This window comes from Thrips palmi, unplaced genomic scaffold (genome assembly GCF_012932325.1).
Source record: "Thrips palmi isolate BJ-2018 unplaced genomic scaffold, TpBJ-2018v1 HiC_scaffold_7, whole genome shotgun sequence".
Lineage (NCBI taxonomy): Eukaryota > Metazoa > Arthropoda > Insecta > Thysanoptera > Thripidae > Thrips > Thrips palmi.
In genome coordinates, this window is record NW_023144634.1 from 6,521,601 (window position 1) to 6,538,786 (window position 17,186).

The 17,186-nt window shown below is 62.4% G+C and overlaps 2 protein-coding genes across 3 annotated transcripts; both read right to left on the reverse strand.

Annotated features, from left to right (window-relative positions):
* Positions 1-3,499: 3,499 nt before the first annotated feature.
* On the reverse strand, positions 3,500-7,537 carry LOC117652260. Of its 2 annotated transcripts, XM_034397029.1 has the most exons (6): positions 7,387-7,537; positions 5,696-5,774; positions 5,446-5,620; positions 4,938-5,218; positions 4,334-4,868; positions 3,500-4,156 (listed from the first exon to the last, which is right to left on the reverse strand). In XM_034397029.1, exons 2-6 carry the CDS (start codon positions 5,717-5,719, stop codon positions 3,858-3,860), a joined length of 1,314 nt encoding a protein of 437 aa, XP_034252920.1. In that variant the 5' UTR covers positions 5,720-5,774; positions 7,387-7,537; the 3' UTR covers positions 3,500-3,857. The 2 variants fall into 2 exon arrangements, with proteins under 2 accessions (XP_034252920.1, XP_034252919.1); XM_034397028.1 differs by having other exon boundaries at positions 5,446-5,774.
* A 922-nt stretch (positions 7,538-8,459) lies between these two features.
* Positions 8,460-13,358, reverse strand: LOC117652753 (glutenin, high molecular weight subunit DX5-like). Its single transcript, XM_034397845.1, has 5 exons — positions 13,223-13,358; positions 11,164-12,686; positions 10,702-11,055; positions 9,939-10,070; positions 8,460-9,863 (listed from the first exon to the last, which is right to left on the reverse strand). The coding sequence occupies exons 1-5, from the start codon at positions 13,356-13,358 to the stop codon at positions 8,784-8,786; spliced, it is 3,225 nt and encodes a 1,074-aa protein (XP_034253736.1). The 3' UTR covers positions 8,460-8,783.
* Between the last annotated feature and the right edge of the window lie 3,828 nt (positions 13,359-17,186).

Genomic DNA, 17,186 nt, shown 5'->3' on the forward strand with positions numbered 1-17,186 from the left:
CAACGGCCGACACCAGGGCGTCACGCGCGCGTCGTGACTGGGCCGAACCTCCGAACAGAGTGCGGACGCCGCTCTGTCTCTCTCGCACTCGCAGAGCGACCGAATCAGCCTGACTAGCGTCACCAGGATCAAGGCTCCGAAGGTCCCCAAAGGCGGTGGCGGGGCGCTGCGGGCCGTCGAGTGCTGTTTCTGTTTCCCGAGCGGCTGCATCCTGTTGCTCTGACGAAACGCCATGTGGTGCACTTTGCGGGTCGATGCACTGCGAGCGGGGAAGGCACGCAGAGATCCCCCAGAACAGCGGTGACTCTGCCAGGCGAGTGGTTGTGCGTGGCTACGTACCGCTCTGAATGCAGAGTCCTCCGACGAATGTGGTGTCCAAGAGGAAATGCTCCTGGGCTCAGGAAACGCTTACAGGTGGAAATTCGGCGTCAGCAACACGCAGTGCGACGCAGTGTGTACACTGTACTCCTTGCACTTGTTGGGCGTCCTGTTTGTTCGCGATGACCCTGCCTTGTAATTGGCTGGGACCCCATTTGGGTGCCACGGACACTGCGGTGGCTCGGCTCCGTCATGTCAGTCAGGGCTGCGTTGCCGCGGCTGGCTGGCTGCCTGCCTGCCTGCCTGCCTGACGACGCACTACTCACCGCTCCGGTGGCTTCTCTTCAAGGAGCGGCCGGATGGAAATGTTCACTGCACTGTTTTTCGAGAGCCATTTTCGTCGCGCCGCCTGAAAGGTTGGTCGCAATTTGACCGGCAACCTTTGCGACGCCCCCCGGGCATCCCCTTCCGAGACCTCTCTGGACCCGCCCCTGGACGCAGAGTGCGGGACTCTGTCCGCGCGGTCGGCGAAACTCCCGCGCAATCCCAGACCGGCGGAGCGAAGTGGCTGGCACTCCGCCGAGCTCCTCTTCGGCGGGGTGTTTTGCATTGTTGCAGTTAATTGCGTGCGTCATAGGCAATTGGGTAGCGACGGTGCGTGCTGCCGACCGCTCTGTCTCTCTCGCACCCGCAGGGGCCGCCCCATGAGTGCGAGAGAGACAGAGCGACTCTCGGAATGAGTCTGCAGCGGCCGTGGCCGAGCCGTGTCCAAGCCGTGGCGATGACATGCTCATCCATGAGCAGGCGTGCCCCCACGGCGACACGGCAACCCGCGATGGCCCGGCGATAGGGTGACAGAGCGTCCCTTCCCTTCGCCGCCAAACGCGGCCGAACGCGCCAAGGCCGGCCATGCTGGAGCAAGCCGACGTTTGGCGCCACTTTTGATGCGCTGCGGCCGGCTGCGACGCCATCACCATAATGCGATGACACCCGGAGAAAATTTAGAAGGCTGGGACTAGCATCGCCACAGAACACGGCCAAGTCGATTCCCAAGTCTAGTTAAGTTGATTTTTTTGTCTAGCCAAAGTCATAACAACAAAAAAAGAACTTTTTATTATTTTAATTCGAATGAAACATTTTTTATCAGTGAATAAGAGGTTTTAGATTAGTGTCATCCAAACGTCGATCCCAGTTGTGGTGTCTGCTCCCCTCCCCCTCCTCCCCCTGAGCTCAGTGCGATTTGAGAGGTTGACCGCGACTTGGGCACGTCCTGGGCGTGCTGCCTGCCCCAGCCTGCCCCCGGTCTTGGCGCGGTCTCGGAGGCCCGGCCGAGTGGCCTTCGGTTGCCTGGGTCTGCCTTCGGGACTTCGGGCATGCATACACGCCCACGTAAGGCCGGGCCCAAAACACACGCCACTGCCTCTGTTATTTGGCGGCCTACACTTTGAGAAGGGTGTCAATGCCTAGAGGACGATTACGGAAACCGAGACGAAGGCTGTGTGGAGACGGGCCGTTGCGTTTTCGGAGGTGGACAATCGATACATCGATCCATCGATCCAGGGATGCGACGCTCTGGGGTTCGAGGTTCGAGGGCGACCGATTCCATTGACGACTCCGCGGCACTTGGGCAACATGTAAGCGTCGGTGGTCCAGTTTCGCCACAGCCGAACAATGTGTCAGCCAGCGTAAGCCGCAAAAAGCAATTTTGCCAACGCGACGAGAAAAGGAGGGTCGATGGCCCCACCATGCGGTAGAGAGATTTAAATAAGCGTGCACCCGGTATGGTCTAGTGCACCCGCAGGGTGAGTGCGGACCCTCCGGTTAATACACCCGGAACGCTGCGTATATATACCACCGCGCGAGCAAGCGAAGTCGCCACCGCGAGGGAAGCGGCACGGGGCTCGTTTCGGCTCTGGATTGGGCCTGAGCATTCACTCTTTGACTCAAGTACGTCAAGAAAGAATAAAGTAAAAGAGGTCGACAAAACCCACCGCCGATATATATACTTGCATTACAAGGTAGGTGCACGCACGAGGCCAGCACGTCAGCAGCGCGTCGTCCGGCGTGTACGCCAGCACGCAGCTTAGTCGCACGGTGAGGACGGACCCCTCGCAGGCAGATCGTTGGACACAACGTATATAACCCGCTCCGCGGCAAGCGCAGTCATCACCGCGAGCGAAGGCGGCAGTGCTCGTCGCCGTTCACGGGGGAGGTTTTGGACGCACCCGCCGCTGGGAAGTCCAGCAAGGGGTGGAAATCGGTGGGAGTTTTTTTTCTATGCAGGAACGAGAACAAGCGGGCGATTCAAGCAGAGCATCACTCTGCTGTCGAACCGCCGACCGCGGCGCCCGGCCGCAGAACGGAACGGAGTATCTGCAGCTGCAGCGGCGGCGGCGGCGGCGGACACTTTTCTGCGACTAACCAGCTAACCAGGCCCTTTCCCAGGCCTACTGCCAGCGGCCATCAAGGCCATAGTGCGAGACGGCGAGGCGCGGTGGCACTGTGCTAATTAAGATCATAATTACGATCAGTTTAGGGATCGCGGCTTCGATCTCTTCCGATGATCCTCGCAGCCGGCACTGGTAAACTACTGCAGCAGCAGCAGCCCGCAGGCGAGCGGAAGGACGCCGCTGCTGAGTGAGAGAAAAGTGATTCCGTCGAGGGAAAAAAATCGGCGGCGGATTCATTACCTTCCATTAGCGCTGCTGCGCTGCAAACCTTCGAAACTCTGTTCCCGCTCGCCACGCGGCACGCGGCGCTTCACAGTGGACCAGCGTTTTGAGCTCCAGAGTCGCTCAATGGGACTCGAACCGAACGTGTGACCCCACCAATGGATTGCTCTCCGAACGAGGAATCCATTGGTGGGGTCACACGCTCGGTTCGAGTCCTTTTTAGCGACTCTGGAGCTCAAAACGCGATAGAGTTTTGGTCGCCTGCGCCGGTCTTCTGGCCCACTGTGTGCTTGCGCGGCGCGTCTAGCTGAACAGAAAGAACTGTGTTTTGCTTTGGGGGGTTGCCGGCCTGCCTATCCGGGCCGCATCGCCGCATCGCCATCGCGAGGGGGCGGGCGAGAAAGGCGAAGGGCGAAGATCGCCTTGCATTACGGCGCGATGATTGTGCTTATTTAATGTCAAAAGAGGCCGGCCCCTCTTCGGCCGGCGTCTAAAACGAAATCAGGGGGTGTGGAAAAACCCAATTTGGCATTTATTTGGTCTAGTTTAAGCGTAGAAATGATATCATAGAAAAATATAAATTTCTAGCAAGGTACGTTGAGGTAACTTCGACGTTAACAATCTTCTATAAAGCGAAAAAGACTAAAACAACTAACTTTCATACAACAATGGACCGCCACCCCCAAAGAGAACAGGGCAGTCAACATCAAGTCATTCACAGCCACTTGGCATCAAAATGCGACGAGGCTAAAATCTCATTTTGAACTCGTGTTGACCACGAGTTGTCGTGTTTCTGGGCCACTTTGAGGTTCTTTTCGTTGACATGATGATGGCTTTTCTGTTCTCCCTGAGATGCGCACGGCCTTCTCACAGAGTGCCGTCCTCGGCGTGGTCCTCCACCAGGTGCAGCAGGCGCCGGTGGAACTCTCTGGGGAGCGCCTTGCACATGTGCGCCTGCGTCTCCTCCGAGAAGTAGTCGACGGGCGAGTCGGAGTCGGACGAGGGCACGATGTCCGGGCTGAAGAAGATGGCCGGCAGCATCCACAGGCCGATCCACAGCCCGAACGCCGCCCGCTTGCGCATCTCTTCTTTCAACTGTTCCTCGGAAAATACGTCGTCCTCGTCGTCCGCAGCGCCTCGCCTCAGCGACGGGTCCAGAGGTGCGTCTAGGATGGGTGAAACAATGTCGTAAGTTCTATGAGATGGAAAAGAACCGTGCTGTCGCTACCCCGCGCGCGAGCGGCGTTGGCTTAGCGGACAATGCTGCGCGTGGGGTATTTTCCAGCAGGGCTTTCAGGACCTTATCTCAAATCGACATAAAATGATGCAGTGCAGTCACCCACCTGCAGCGTTGGCGCGGACCAGCTCGCGGACCGTGGCCCGGAGCGTGCGCAGGTAGCGCTGCAGCAGGTCGTCGTGGTGCCGGAGGCGCACGTCCCTCTGCACGCTGGTGTACAAGAAGTGCAGCAGGTCCAGGGCCGGGGACGAGTACCGGATGCCCGCCAGGTCGACGAGCCGCGTCTGGCAGGGCGCGCCGCCCGGGCCGTACTTGAAGAGCAGGTTGTTGGCCCAGCAGTCGCCGTGCGTGAAGACGCCGGGGACGACGTCGCCGTCGGCGGGGGGCGCCACCACGGCGCACATCTCCTGGAACACGCCGGTCCGGGCCGCGCGGGCCTGCAGGCGCTGCGCCAGGTCGGCGCGCCCGGACTGCCGCAGGCTGAGCGCGGCCATGGTGGTGGAGGCCCGCAAGCTGCACGCGAACACGGCCTCTGCCGCGGGGAAAAAGATGAGCTCGCTGGTGTCGGCGCGCAGCTCCAGGAACGTGCGGGCGTCGAGGCGGCGCAGCGCCAGCGAGGCGCCGTGGAAGCGGCCCAGGGCCTGAGGCAGAGGACACGGGGAGGACATGGACGAGCCGAACACCGCGCCCGGAGGCGTCGCGACACCCACCTCCATGATGAGCAGCGCGTGCTGCAAGTCCATGCCCTGCTGCCGCGGCCGCATGGAGTAGCCCAGCGTGGTGAGGTCCTCGAGGATGATGTGGTCGGGCCGGAGGGTCCTGGAGGCGTGCAGGCACCCCGCCAGCGGCAGCGGCAGCCGCGCGCGCTCGCACAGGCTCCGCAGCGTGGGCACCAGCCCGCAGTACGCGTCCGTCTCCTTGGCGAAGGCCGCCAGGCAGCGGAACTGGTCCGTCTGCGGCGTGCGCTTCACGATCATGCTGCGCTGGAACGCTAAACACGGCACGCCGTCGGCACGCCGTCAGGGTGCTGCACGAGGGAAGCGCCCTGACGTCGCCCGGCGGCAAGCAGCAACCAGGCCGCCTCGCCGCCTGAAGGCAGGCAGCCCAACGCGCGCGCCTGGGCGGTGGGGTGCAGCCGTGGCGGCGCAGGCCGTGCTGGCAGTGGTCCAGGTGGGGGAGCTGCCGCCCTGCCGCCGCGCTCTCCGCGTGCAGACTTACCCTCCCCGCTGCCGCGCGTGCCCTGCGCCGTGGTCCTGGTCACGATGCTGGAGAAGTTGTCGCCCACGTTGCAGCCCGGCGCCACCTCGAGGTGGCTCAGCACCAGCCCCGCGTCGCCCTCCGCGGCGCGCAGGGTGGTCTCGTAGAAGGCCAGCTCGTCGTCGTACTCCGCGGCGCCGGCGGCGCGCAGCCCCTTGAGCGTGGGCAGCTGCAGGGCCTGCTTGGAGGGCACCAGCGGCGCCGTCGCGGCCTGGGTCTGCGTCTGGGTCGGCATGTCGAACGCCCGGCCGGTCACTCTGGCAGTCCTTTGGAACTAGGAAAACACGGCTCTGCAACACCCCAAACCAGTAAAGGTTCCACTAGCTTCAAAGTAGAAATTTTTGAAATTCATAAATTTAAAGAAATGTGATGTTCTAAGCGCAGGTTTGAAGCGGAGGAGAGTGGCATCTCCTTTCCTTCTATCCCCACCTCTCTCTGACCTCGGTGGTGCCGGGGGGTGGCCTATCCCCGCACGCACGAGCGCGTTATGGTCACGCCGCAATCAGCGTTAAAAGCCAACAGTCTGTCGGCCACAGTTTCTTCGTCACTCCGTCTCTCTCGCGCGCATGGTGCGGCCCATAGGGGTGCGAGAGAGACAGAGCGAGACTTGGCCACGCCAGCCGTAAAGGAAGCGATCCTTGCGGCGGTTCGCGACGCTGGACGTTGCTGTCGCTGGCCCAGTCAACTCTGCAGGCTGATTCCAAACACAGTCCTTTCATCGCTCTGTCTCTCTCCCGCTCGGGGCGCCCCGGCGGAGTGCGAGAGAGACAGAGCGACGAAATACTGTTCGGAATCTGGCTGGGGCTGCTTCAATGCCGCCACGGACCTCGGATTGCATCACATTCTCCAAATTTCACATCTGGCCGCCCGCCCCGCCCCGCCCTCGGCCGGTGGAGCGTCTTGCCCAATGTGAGCAACTCGGGAACTGGAAGAGTCACTCCGCCGCACCTGTGCAGCACCGGCGGGACGCTAAATGCTATCTGAGTGCGCACTCAAGTTTCATTAGGCAGGTCAAATTGCCGAAAATTGACAACTGGCCCGTAGTGCCGAAGTTCAGCGTTACTGTACCGTCGCAAACAATGGCCATTCAAAAGAGGCTATTGATTTTTTTGGGCTTTTTTTTTTGCTTTGTTTGGTAACGGAGCTTCTGACTTTTCTGTCAAATTTTACCTCCGCTTAATTTTCAACTTATTATCTGCTACAAGAATGCCAACGGCTTCTCCAGGCAATGGAATTTTTCAGCGTTACAGTCGTTGCTAGTTTAACTCTTCCCGGGACCAATGTAGTGTACGGAGCAGGCCCGCGCCAGTCGGTCTCGGCGTGCTTCGCCCGTGCTCTCTCTTTCTCTCTCTTTCTCTCTCACTCGCCAAGCTCAAGGCCGGCGTGCTGCGCCAAGTTGCGCCTCGCGACGCATCCATTGGATGCAGCGGCCGGCCGGCCCCTCGGTGACACAACGGCCGACGCGTTCCAACAGCCGTTTCGTCGCCCTGTCTCTCTCGGGGGCGCCCCGCGAGTGCGAGAGAGACAGGGGGTGAGTCTGCGGCGGGGGCGCGGTCGGGCCTTTGCCTTGGTGCGGCAAGGCGGGCAAGGTCAAGGCGGGCGCCGCACGGGCCGCCCCGTCCCTCTCTCGGGGTGCGCGCGGGGCGCGGCGTGTCTCTGTCTCTCTCACTCGCGGGGTGGGCACGGGGCACGGGGCGCGGGGCGCGGCACTTGGCGCTTCCCCCTGGGCTCCGCAGTCCCAGCATAGTCCTCGCGGCCGGCGGACGCGCGTTGCCAAGCGCGAGAACCACCGTCCTTTTCGGCCATTCGGCCTTTCGGCCGCCTCCTTCATGCACCTTCAGCGGCGTGCTGCGTGGACGTTGCGTCGACACCCTTTTTCGACAAAGTGCCAATAACACTTACCGGGCCGAGGGCTGCGGTGGCGGCGCGGTGGCGATGCACGCGCTGCAGTGGTGCCGACTATATATCGCAGTGGCCGTGGCGACGGCACTGCGATGGCACTGCCATGGCACTGCAGGAGGACAGGACAAGCACCTGTCTCGAGGCTAGCCCACGGGAGCCTCCGCCCCCTCCCCTCTCCTCCCTCCTCCTCCTGCTGCTCCTAGTCTTGGACCCGGGACGCCGCCCGGGACGCCGGTCCCTCTAGATTCGCGCGTCGCGTCATCCGTCATTTGAGCGGTTCGGTTCCCCTCCCGCGGTTTGAACTGGGCGCGCCGCCCAGTGCAGGCGGCCGCGCATGCGCCTACACCAGAAGTCCGCGTCGCGGCGGCCGCGGCCCGCGACTCGGCCGGTCGGCGCGTTGCTCGCTGCTCGGCGCAGAGGGGACCCAGGGGGATGACCGCGGAAGAGGCAGGACCTTGGCGATTACGCTGTGCCGGCCGCCGCGGCCAGGCTGCGCCAAAGAGCCGCGCTGACACCGCGAGTGGCGCCTGGCCATTCGTCTGCCACTCGTTCGCCAGTCTGATTGCTGGAATGCTGGGCGGGGAAATCCCCGCGCAACTGACCGTGACCTTGACTTTGGCGAATTGAGCGGGAAAATTTGAACCAGCTCGCGCGGTTTGTGGGGTGGGACGACGTGGCGCCACGCTTGGGAGTGGGGCGGCAGTGTAGGCTCGCATGAATGGAGAGGGAAACCCTCGGGCAAACCGGTCCCGTTCCCAACACAGCAGCGTCTTCATCTACGCGTTGATCCGACGCACCCATTGACTGGCGAGAAAAATAGTTTGGGGTTACATCATCGCCATCACCGCTTCGCAGGCTTCTGCGGACCTTTAGCGGTTCGATTCGAGTAACCTGGGTGAATTTTAAAATTCTTAAACTGAAAGTCTGTTGTAGTATAATACGTGCGGTTTCGGCCACATATACGCCTTATCTCTTTTTTTCGCGAGTGGCACTGGCATTAGCTAGAGTCATGTTCATGTAACACGTAGTGCCCAAGGTTTCGAAGATAAGGGTGGATTGCATTGATAACAAAGTGCAGTAAGGATCACAGCTTTATTCTAGTTTATTATGGTAACTTGCGTTTGTATGACAAATGAACGACGAATGAACCGCTCAGGCCAGGGGGCCTGACTTAAATGACTCTTGAATAAACGTGATAACGATTTTTACAAAAATATAACTCGATTCTTACGATTAAAGGAAACAACAAACAACAGGAGCCAGCCACAGTATTACTCCCTGCGTGACAACCAATCTTTAACTTAATTTTTGTAACAAAAACATATTGGCACATTTCTATATAAACATTTTCACCCACGTTCCACACTCAAACACACAATTTTGTAATCTATGACAGTCTAGTGGCGCCGCTGTCTTCTCTTGAGGTTCCTGATGCGGACCCCGAAGGGGATGGGCCTGCCGCCGTACCTCGTCAGGTTGATCTGGGCCTCCGTCGTGGACGGGGTGGCCGGGGTGGCCGTCGGGGTGGTGGTCGTCACCGACGCGGCCTGCGAGCTGCTGGGGAGGCCGCCCTGCTCCGCGACGGAGCTCTGCGCGGCCATCTCGGCGCGCACCGTGGTGTCGTACGTCTCCTTGGCGGCCTGCACGTGCGCCAGCAGGATCTCGGAGGCCTTGTTCTCGGTGACGGGGCTGTCGACGGCGTTGCCGAAGGGCGGCGGCGTGGACGGCGACGCCGTGCCGTTGGAGTACGGCCTGTTGGTGGAGATGGAAGAGTACCCGGGCGTCACGGCGTAGCCGAGTGCACCTAGACCCGGCTCCAGACTGTTGCCGCTCGGGGTGTCCAGGAAGGGCGGCAGCAGGTTCACCTCCAGGCCGCCCTCCTGCGGCCGCTGCAGGAACTCGCTCTCGCGGAGGTAGGCCCGCTCGCTGGGGGGCGCGGGGCTGGACGAGGGGCTGGACGAGGGGCTGGACGAGGGCGAGAACGCCGCGTTGAAGGCGGTCACGTCGAAGAAGGCGGGCGCGGGGGTGGCGGAGAAGGGAGTCACCTCGGGGTGGACGTCTTGGCCGAGGTTTTGTTGAGGGGACTGTAGCTGCTGGAACTGCTGCTGAGGCCCTTGCTGGTAGGGGCTGGCCAGGATGGCGACGGGCGTGACGGCGGGCAGGTCGAAGTGCGGCCGCGGCGTGGAGGCGTCGAACCAGGGCGTCGTCTGCTGCGGCAGCGTGAAGGGCCGCGGCGTGGTCAGCGCCCACTCGCTGCCCTGGGACGCCATCACCTCCAGGCTGGCCGCGTTCAGCAGTAGTCGCATGTTCTCGTACAGCGGCTCCAGGGCTTTGGCCTCGCGGGCCGTGGGTTCGATCCCCGCCCCCGGCGCCGGCGTGGAGAGCGCGAGGTTGATCTCGGCGGGGGCGATGGTGGCGAAGATGCCCCCCGGGCGGCGCTGGTACGCGCTGGCGCCCGACGACAGGTCGTTGCGGGGCTGCTGGTCGTCCGCCCGCGGGCTGGGCGTGCTGGGCGTGCTGGGCGTGGTGGCGGCGGGGGCGGGGGCGGGGGCCTCGGGGGCGTCGGGAGCGTCGCAGATGGTGTCGAACCACCAGTCGCACACCAGGAGCTGCTGGTTGAACACGCTGCCCTCCGGACACATGAACGAGCTCTTCAGCCCCGCGTGCTGGCAGATGTGGAACACCTACGCACACAAACAAAGACAGGTTTGCGGTTATTCTGTCGCTCACTCCCAACGGTGACCACGCCACGCGTGGCGGCAGTATGAAAACAGGCGAATGTCGCACACAAATCTTCCCAGCCTCCAGGCGGCGACAACAACTAGGAACAAGACGCGGTCAGGACAAAGGCCTGCCGACCGCCGCCCGCTGCCGCCGGCCGTCCAGGCGATCTGCAACCAGATGACCTTGACGCGCCTGGCGGTGCTGGCGATTCTACGCGGCACTAGACGAGGTGAATGACCAGCGACTCTGCACGCGCTGCGTCACACGAGCAAAACACGGCGCGTCATCACTCAATGCAGTGTACAGTACGACGGACATACCAAGAAAAACGAACAAAACCTCAGTTAAGTGGGCTTGCCCCCCACCCTCCTAGGTGTGAAGCGACTTTACCTGACTAACACGACTGAGATAGCAAACATAGCAGCGTTGGGACCTCTTTTACTTTTCGCCGTGCTCGAGGTGAGTGACGTCAGGGCGTTGCCTGCTGCACGTGCTCCACTTTGGCTATCGCTTCTAGCCTGACTCTACTGAGTAATGTGTGAATAGAATTTTAGAAAAAAAAAACGAAAATGAGTCGAGACGTCGGGTTACCTGGCAGCCGGTCTCCAGGTCGGCGTAGTAGCCCTGCTTCTTGCCCCTGCAGGTGAAGTTGGTCCTGGGGATGCCGCGCTGCAGCTGCGAGCGCACCGAGCTGTGGCCGCGGGGCGCCAGGTCGTTGGAGGAGCCGTCGAAGTGGAAGGCCACGTTGTAGTCGCCCACGCCGGACGGCGAGAACCAGTAGGCGCCCGCCCCGGTCGCCTCGGTCGGCGCCGAGCCAGAGGGCGCGGAGGCCGGCGCGGGGCTCCACGACGGGGAGATGGGCGCGGCGAACGGGGTGGGTGTCGCGGCAGAAGCCTGGAACGACTGCTGGGCGTCGAACCCGCTTTGCTGGAGGATGCCTTGGGGGGCCGCCTCCTGCTGGCCTCGCTGGCCCAGGTCAACTTGGTTGAACGCTGTTAGCCCACGGTTCAGAGGGGTTTGCTGATCCTGGTTGACTTGGTTGAAGGCTGTTCGCTGGACCTGGTTTATTTGATTGAATGCAGGTTGCTGTCCCTGGTTTACTTCGTTGAGTGCAGTTTGCTGCCCTTGGTTCGCACTGCTGAATGTCGTGGCTTGTTGACTTTGTTGCACTTGGTTGTACTGTGGCTGCTGGCCGTGGTTAAATGTTGATGACTGACCTTGGCTAAAAGCTGATGATTGGCCTTGGTGAAATGCTGACTGCTCTCCTTGGTTAAATGTGGGTGCCTGACCTGGGTTAAATGTAGATGATTGGCCTTGGTTAAATGTTGGCGCCTGGACTTGGTTAAATGCTGACTGCTGTCCTTGGTTAAATGTCGGCGCCTGACCTTGGTTAAATGTTGACGCCTGTCCTTGGTTAAATGTTGATGATTGACCTTGGTTAAATGCTGGCGCCTGACCCTGGTTAAAAGGCACCTGGCCCTGGTTGAATTTTGATTGCTGATCTTGGTTGAATACTGGTGCTTGCGCATTATTTTGGTGACCGTGGTCGAATCCTTGTTGCTGGCCGAGGTTGTATGCGGGTTGGTGACCTTGATTAAATGAAGTCTGCTGGCCCTGGTTGGGTCCATTCGCCTGGCCTTGGTAAAATGCTTGTTGCTGGCCTTGACTGAATGCAGGTTGCTGACCCTGGTTGAAGCTTCGCTGCTGGCCTTGACTGAATGCAGGTTGCTGACCCTGGTTGAAGCTTTGCTGCTGACCTTGACTGAATGCAGGTTGCTGACCCTGGTTGAAGCTTTGCTGCTGGCCTTGGTTGAAGGCCGCTTGCTGCTTGTTCTGGCTGAAGTCACCCTGCTTGGCCTGGCCGTTGAAGGTGGCCGCTGCTGGGGCCAGCACCTCCTGGTTGCCCTGGCCGAAACTGGCCTGGCTGGCCGGGCGTGCCGTCGGGCCGTACGCGCTCTGCTGCCGGTTGTCCGTGGCGGCGAACGTCGGGGCGAAGGTCGGGGCGAACGTGGGGCTGGCCGTGGAGGGCTGCCCCGTCTCGTTGTGCTTGCCGAGCGCCACCAAGTTGGCCGGGGTGCTGGCACTGTAAGTGGGGGACTGGCTGCTGAAGGCGCCCTGCGGTATCTGATTGGCGCTGTAGGGGGCTGCCCTCATGGCTGCCTGTCCGTCGAAGGCCTTCTGGGTGGTCTGCGTGTCGCCGCCGTAGCCGTAAGGACCCTGCTGTTGGGGTTGGTGGTGGTTCAAGTGGTAGGGCGCGGCCACCTCGCGCTGGTCGGGCAGGTTTGCCACTACAATGGGCCCGTTGAGGCCGGGCTTGGGGCCGCCGGGGCCCTGGGGCGCGTTGGCGGCCGCGTTGCTGCGGTCGTTGCTCTGGCTGGCGGTGCCGGCGGTGCCCGCCGCCCGGCCTTCACCAAGGCCTTCGGCCCCTTCGGCGCCGCCTCGAAGGCCAAGGACGCTGCCCGGCTGTGCCGTTGGCTCGGCCGCCTGCCGCGCTTGGCCCACATCGCCGAGGACGTGACCGTGGTCGCGCACCGCCTGCCGCTCGCCCGAGCCCTGCAGCTCGCCGCTCGCCGCCTCTGCAACAGTCGAAAGCGGAGTCACCCAACGGGTCAGGCTGTGGTTGTCTCTCTCGCACTCGTGGAGCGCCCCGTGCGCGCGAGAGAGACAGCGACAGCGATGTAACGCTGTCGGAAAGGTCTGCCGAGGGGGCGGATGTCCTGAGCTCAGGGGTGCCGCGGTATCGGTCACGCCGCTCGCGAGGCTGGCTTACAGCAGGAATGGTGTCAACGACCCAAAAAGGGTCCTCGATGCCGTCACCGCGGTGCACCGCCTGGCGACAAGCCGCGGTTCGACCCGAAAAGGGGTCAGTAACCTCGAATCTGCCTATCGCGTTTTGCAATCCAAGTGCGCCGATAACCGAAGACGCAATACTAGGCTGCGCCCGGCTGCGCTGTCATGGGACGATTAAACCTAAGCCGCGTCGAGGCCAAACCTCTTGTAGGTCAAGATGCGCTCGGGCGGCTCGGCCCGGCTCGGCCCGTGCGGCGCAGACAGTGTGGCAGCGCGGCGCGGCGCCGTGGAGGTAGGCCACCCATCCACCACGGCCACTCACCTGTGGTCCGGCTGGGCAGCAGGGCGTTGTTGAAGCTGGACACGGACGGGAAAGCCAGGTCGCCGTCGAGCAGCGGAGGCTGCGGCTGCTGCACCTGACGCGGCTGGTTTTCGTACTGCTGCGGCTGGCTCTTCATGTAGTTCTGCTGATAAATGTAATTTTGCTCCTGTATGGAAAGCTGCTGCTGTTGCTGCTGCTGCTGATTGTGGCCCTGCACCGCGCCGGCACTTTGCGTGGTGGAGGGCGGTGGCGGCGGCGGCGGCGGTGGGGAGGTGCCGGTCGACGGCGGCGGCGGCCGAGGGTTGTAATACAAGTCCCGCTCGCTGGCCCGGACGTCCCTCCTCGAACTGGACGAGCTGTTTGTCCTCGCCTCGGACGCCTACCGGCCGGGGGAAAGTTCGGTTACTGACAGTCGGATTCCGAACGGGCTGTCTCTCTCGCACTCGCGGGGGCGTGCGGAGGGTGCGAGAGAGACGCCGTGCGGTACTTACGGTGGTGCAGGCGCAGGCGGCGAGGAGCAGGGCGATGGCGAGTGTGGCGGGCCTGGGGGCTTCCTGCGGACAAGACAGAAGTTGGTCCTGAGTTGAACTGTTTGACTGGCGGCGGTGGCGGTCGACGGCCACCTTTGGCGGTGGCCTTAGCCGCGCTATCTGGATGCGCCGAGCGCACAGCGCCAAGCGTCAAGCGTGAGGGGTCAGGACCAGGCCAATTATCAGATCAATACCGCCGTGGGACTCACTGGCGCCGCAAAGGTCATCCCGAAGCGCTTCATATTCATCAAACTTAAACTTGGACGCCGCCCCGCTGCCCATGCCGCTGCCCGCCGTCGCGGCGCTGGCCCCGCGGGGTCACTGCCTCCAAGGCAAAGTTCGCGCGGGCCGCGCAAAAAGGCGAATAGGGGGCCGCCGGGGCAACGCCTCGTCGCCGGCCGCGCCCGCCCAGCCGCGGGTAGGCAACACGGGCACATCTACGCCGGCCAAGTCGCAGGCAACTGCAGGCAATGCCAATCTGCGGCCTGGCCATTTCAGTTATTTATCGCCTGATTCGATAACGAGAAAAGCAGAATGCCGCCGCGGGAGCCGTGAGACTGCGGGGCATCCTGCCGCGCGGTGCCGAACACCCTCTCTCTCTCTCTCTCTCGCGCCCTTGCGGGACGCTCCGGGACGCTCCGGGAGAGACAGAGAGACGCAGCGACGGTTTCTTCGGAATAGTCAGTCTGCTGGCGACGAGCGTCGGAGAATTAGCCAAAGTCCGATGGCGCTGCGTCCGGCGGCCACCGCCTGCGGGAGGCACTCCTTGACGGGGCGCGGCGAGCGCAGCGTGGGTCGTGACGCGATAATCAGATCCAGTGCACTGCTCTCCGCGTAACGCCAGTGACGTCCCCGCGGGCCGAGGGGCCTGTCTTTTCGGAGGAAGGTCGCGGCGACGTCCGCGACCCCCCCCCCCCCCCCCCACACACACACCACACACTGCGGCGCGTCTGTCCTCAGGCCACGCATGACACGCCTGGACTGCATTCGCGTCTTTAGTCGCCTTTGGCCTGCGCGATGGTTCCGAACAGTGTGCTTTCATCACTCTGTCTCTCTCACGCCCCGGAGCGTCCCGTAGGGGTGCGACAGAGACAGAGCGACCGTTCGGAATGAGTGTGGTGTGCGCTCCTGGCCTCCATCTCATCTCCATGCGGCCAGGGTCTGCTGCGCGCAGAATGGACCACGCCAGCCTCGCCAGCCTTCGCGTCTTTAAAGAAGCTCGCAGTTCGGCGGGCGTTCGTTGGGTTCGAAAGCGGGCTAAAACTGCCTATTTCGGGGACAAGAAACAAACCCCGTTTTTACAGACTCAGCACCTTAGCACCCCGACAACAAAATCGAGGGTCGTGCTTCGTCGTTCTGTCTCCCTCGCACTCATAGGGCGCCCTATAGAGGAGCGACAGAGACGAGGCCCCGTTTCGGCATCAGCCCCTAGTGCGCGGAAAATGATCCGATTGCTGCGAATCTTGGCAAAGCGCTTCGCCGCGCCGCGCCGCCGAGGCGTTTCCGCTCGTGACCCGCCAGACTCATTACGGGTCGGTCGGACCGAAGAATCCAAACGCGATAGCGACGATAGCGTATCTAGTCCATCACATTCATGCAACGCAACACGCTGCGGAGGCTGCGGCGCACCGTCTCTCTCGCACTCACTCTCGGGGGTGCGAGAGAGACAGACAGAGCGCTCTTCGGAATCAGTCTGCGCAGCCTCCGCGCCGCGCAACGCCGCTGAATACGTTTCCAGGCAACAAACGAACTTCCCCAGCGGCTCACGGAAGCGGGGTGCCCCCCGCCCCGCCCCGCGCCGCCGCGCCCTGCGCCAGATAGAATCTGGGTAAGAACGTGCGAAAAATGCGGCTTGCTTGGTAAACTGCGGCCGCGGCCTGCTGCTTGGTGTGGCTTAATCCGCCCGGCCGGCGGCCCGGTTGCCAGTGGCGTGGCATGGCGCTGCGGTCGGCCCGTTTTGGGAGCCGCGGCCCCACAGTGGAGCCGCGCGGCCTAAGTGGGCGCGGTGACACCCGCGCCGCGTCGGCCCGCTTTCGTCGCTCTGTCTCTCTCGCACCCCTACGGGACGCCCCGCGAGTGCGAGAGAGACACCACGCGTCGTACTGTTCTGAATCAGAGCCGCTGGCGGGCGTTGCCCGAGTGAGTAACCAGAAGGCGCGCGACGTGTGCAACTCGCGGGCGACCGCTCAGTGAGAAATCCCGTCTCGGCCGAAACTCCGACAACTCGTGGAGATCTGCGATACCACGGCAATATTACCGCACAAACGGACCGATTCTCCGCCTGAAACGTCTATTCTGACAAGAATCGACCCTTCCTGCTCCGATACGTGTTCTTGATTGAGCATTATGTTCAAATTATCCCAACACATAAAACGTTCCAATCACAGTTTCACGGAGGAGGTGAGAGTCTCTGGGCGGAGCCGGGAGTGCGAGCGAGAAGCATCGCTAAGGTCACGCCAGGAAAGTGGACACCGCACAGCACCGACTCTACAACACGCGCCACCGGATGGAAAAATAAAAAAGCTTCTTTCATCGCCTCGGAGCACCCCGTCAGTAACGACGGCCACTTGTGCGCGGTGCGCACGTGGGCCGACCGCCTCGCTCTGTCTCTCTCGCTCTCACGGGGCGGAGCGGGGCGTCGTGGGGGCGCGAGAGAGACGGACGCACCCGTGATCGTCACCTCCTTGGCGGGCTAATGACGCGCTAGCTGCCGGAGGGCCTCCTTCTCGTCCTCGCCGAGCGCGACGCCGCGCAGCGCGCAGCGCAGCGAGTAACGGGGAGGCGGCCGTCGCGTTGCCTGCTGCCTCTTTGCCGGTTCGTCCGGAGGTCAGTGAGGCAACGCCGAGGAAACGCGAAACGCGAGTGGAGGCGCCACGCCCCGATCCTCTTCCTCTCCTGTCCCTCGCCCTGGCATCCCGCCCTGGGGTCCCATTGGTCGCCGCCACGGCCGCGGAAGCCGATCCGGTCAACGGCAAAAAAGGGACACATTTTTAAAACAATTCACTTTGACGGACTTGTTTTACGTGCGAGCGCGTTCAGGAACCGTTTCGTCGGCGGGGCTGATAACAGAAACAGAAACAGAGCGAGGCGTTGGCGTCGGCGTTGGCGGATGAGCGATGGCTTGTCTTTCCCACGACGTCGACGTGGGGGGCTGGGACCAGACGGGCTGGGAGCACCGCAACGAGCGGTCGGTCGGCCGCCGCTTCCATCAGGAAATGAGAAAAACGCGCCCGCCGTTCCTACTGCTCAGACGGCTCAGACGGCTCAGACAGTTCGGACGGTTCAAACGCGTCAGCGGCTTTCGGCGGGGCGGGGCGCCGGCGGCGGCGAAATGCAAGCTTGACCGCCGCGCGCTGCGCGCTGCGCCGCCAGAGACCTGAACGCACGACTGGAACGAGGGCCGCCCGCGGCCGGGCTCCAGCCGACTCCAGCCA

What these genes read in the sequence shown, in the direction of transcription:
- LOC117652260 (XM_034397028.1), bottom strand. Translation starts at nt 5,719, where the DNA reads ATGCCGACCCAGACGCAGACCCAGGCCGCGACGGCGCCGCTGGTGCCC. An exon ending in ACGCGCTGCTCATCATGGAG is followed by an intron (nt 4,869 to 4,937) that starts GTGGGTGTCGCG and finishes CCTCTGCCTCAG; the next exon opens with GCCCTGGGCCGCTTCCACGG. An exon ending in GGTCCGCGCCAACGCTGCAG is followed by an intron (nt 4,157 to 4,333) that starts GTGGGTGACTGC and finishes CACCCATCCTAG; the next exon opens with ACGCACCTCTGGACCCGTCG.
- LOC117652753 (XM_034397845.1), bottom strand. Translation starts at nt 13,358, where the DNA reads ATGAAGAGCCAGCCGCAGCAGTACGAAAACCAGCCGCGTCAGGTGCAG. An exon ending in ATCAAATAAACCAGGTCCAG is followed by an intron (nt 11,056 to 11,163) that starts CGAACAGCCTTC and finishes CAGGAGGCGGCC; the next exon opens with CCCCAAGGCATCCTCCAGCA. An exon ending in ACCTGGAGACCGGCTGCCAG is followed by an intron (nt 10,071 to 10,701) that starts GTAACCCGACGT and finishes TTGTGTGCGTAG; the next exon opens with GTGTTCCACATCTGCCAGCA.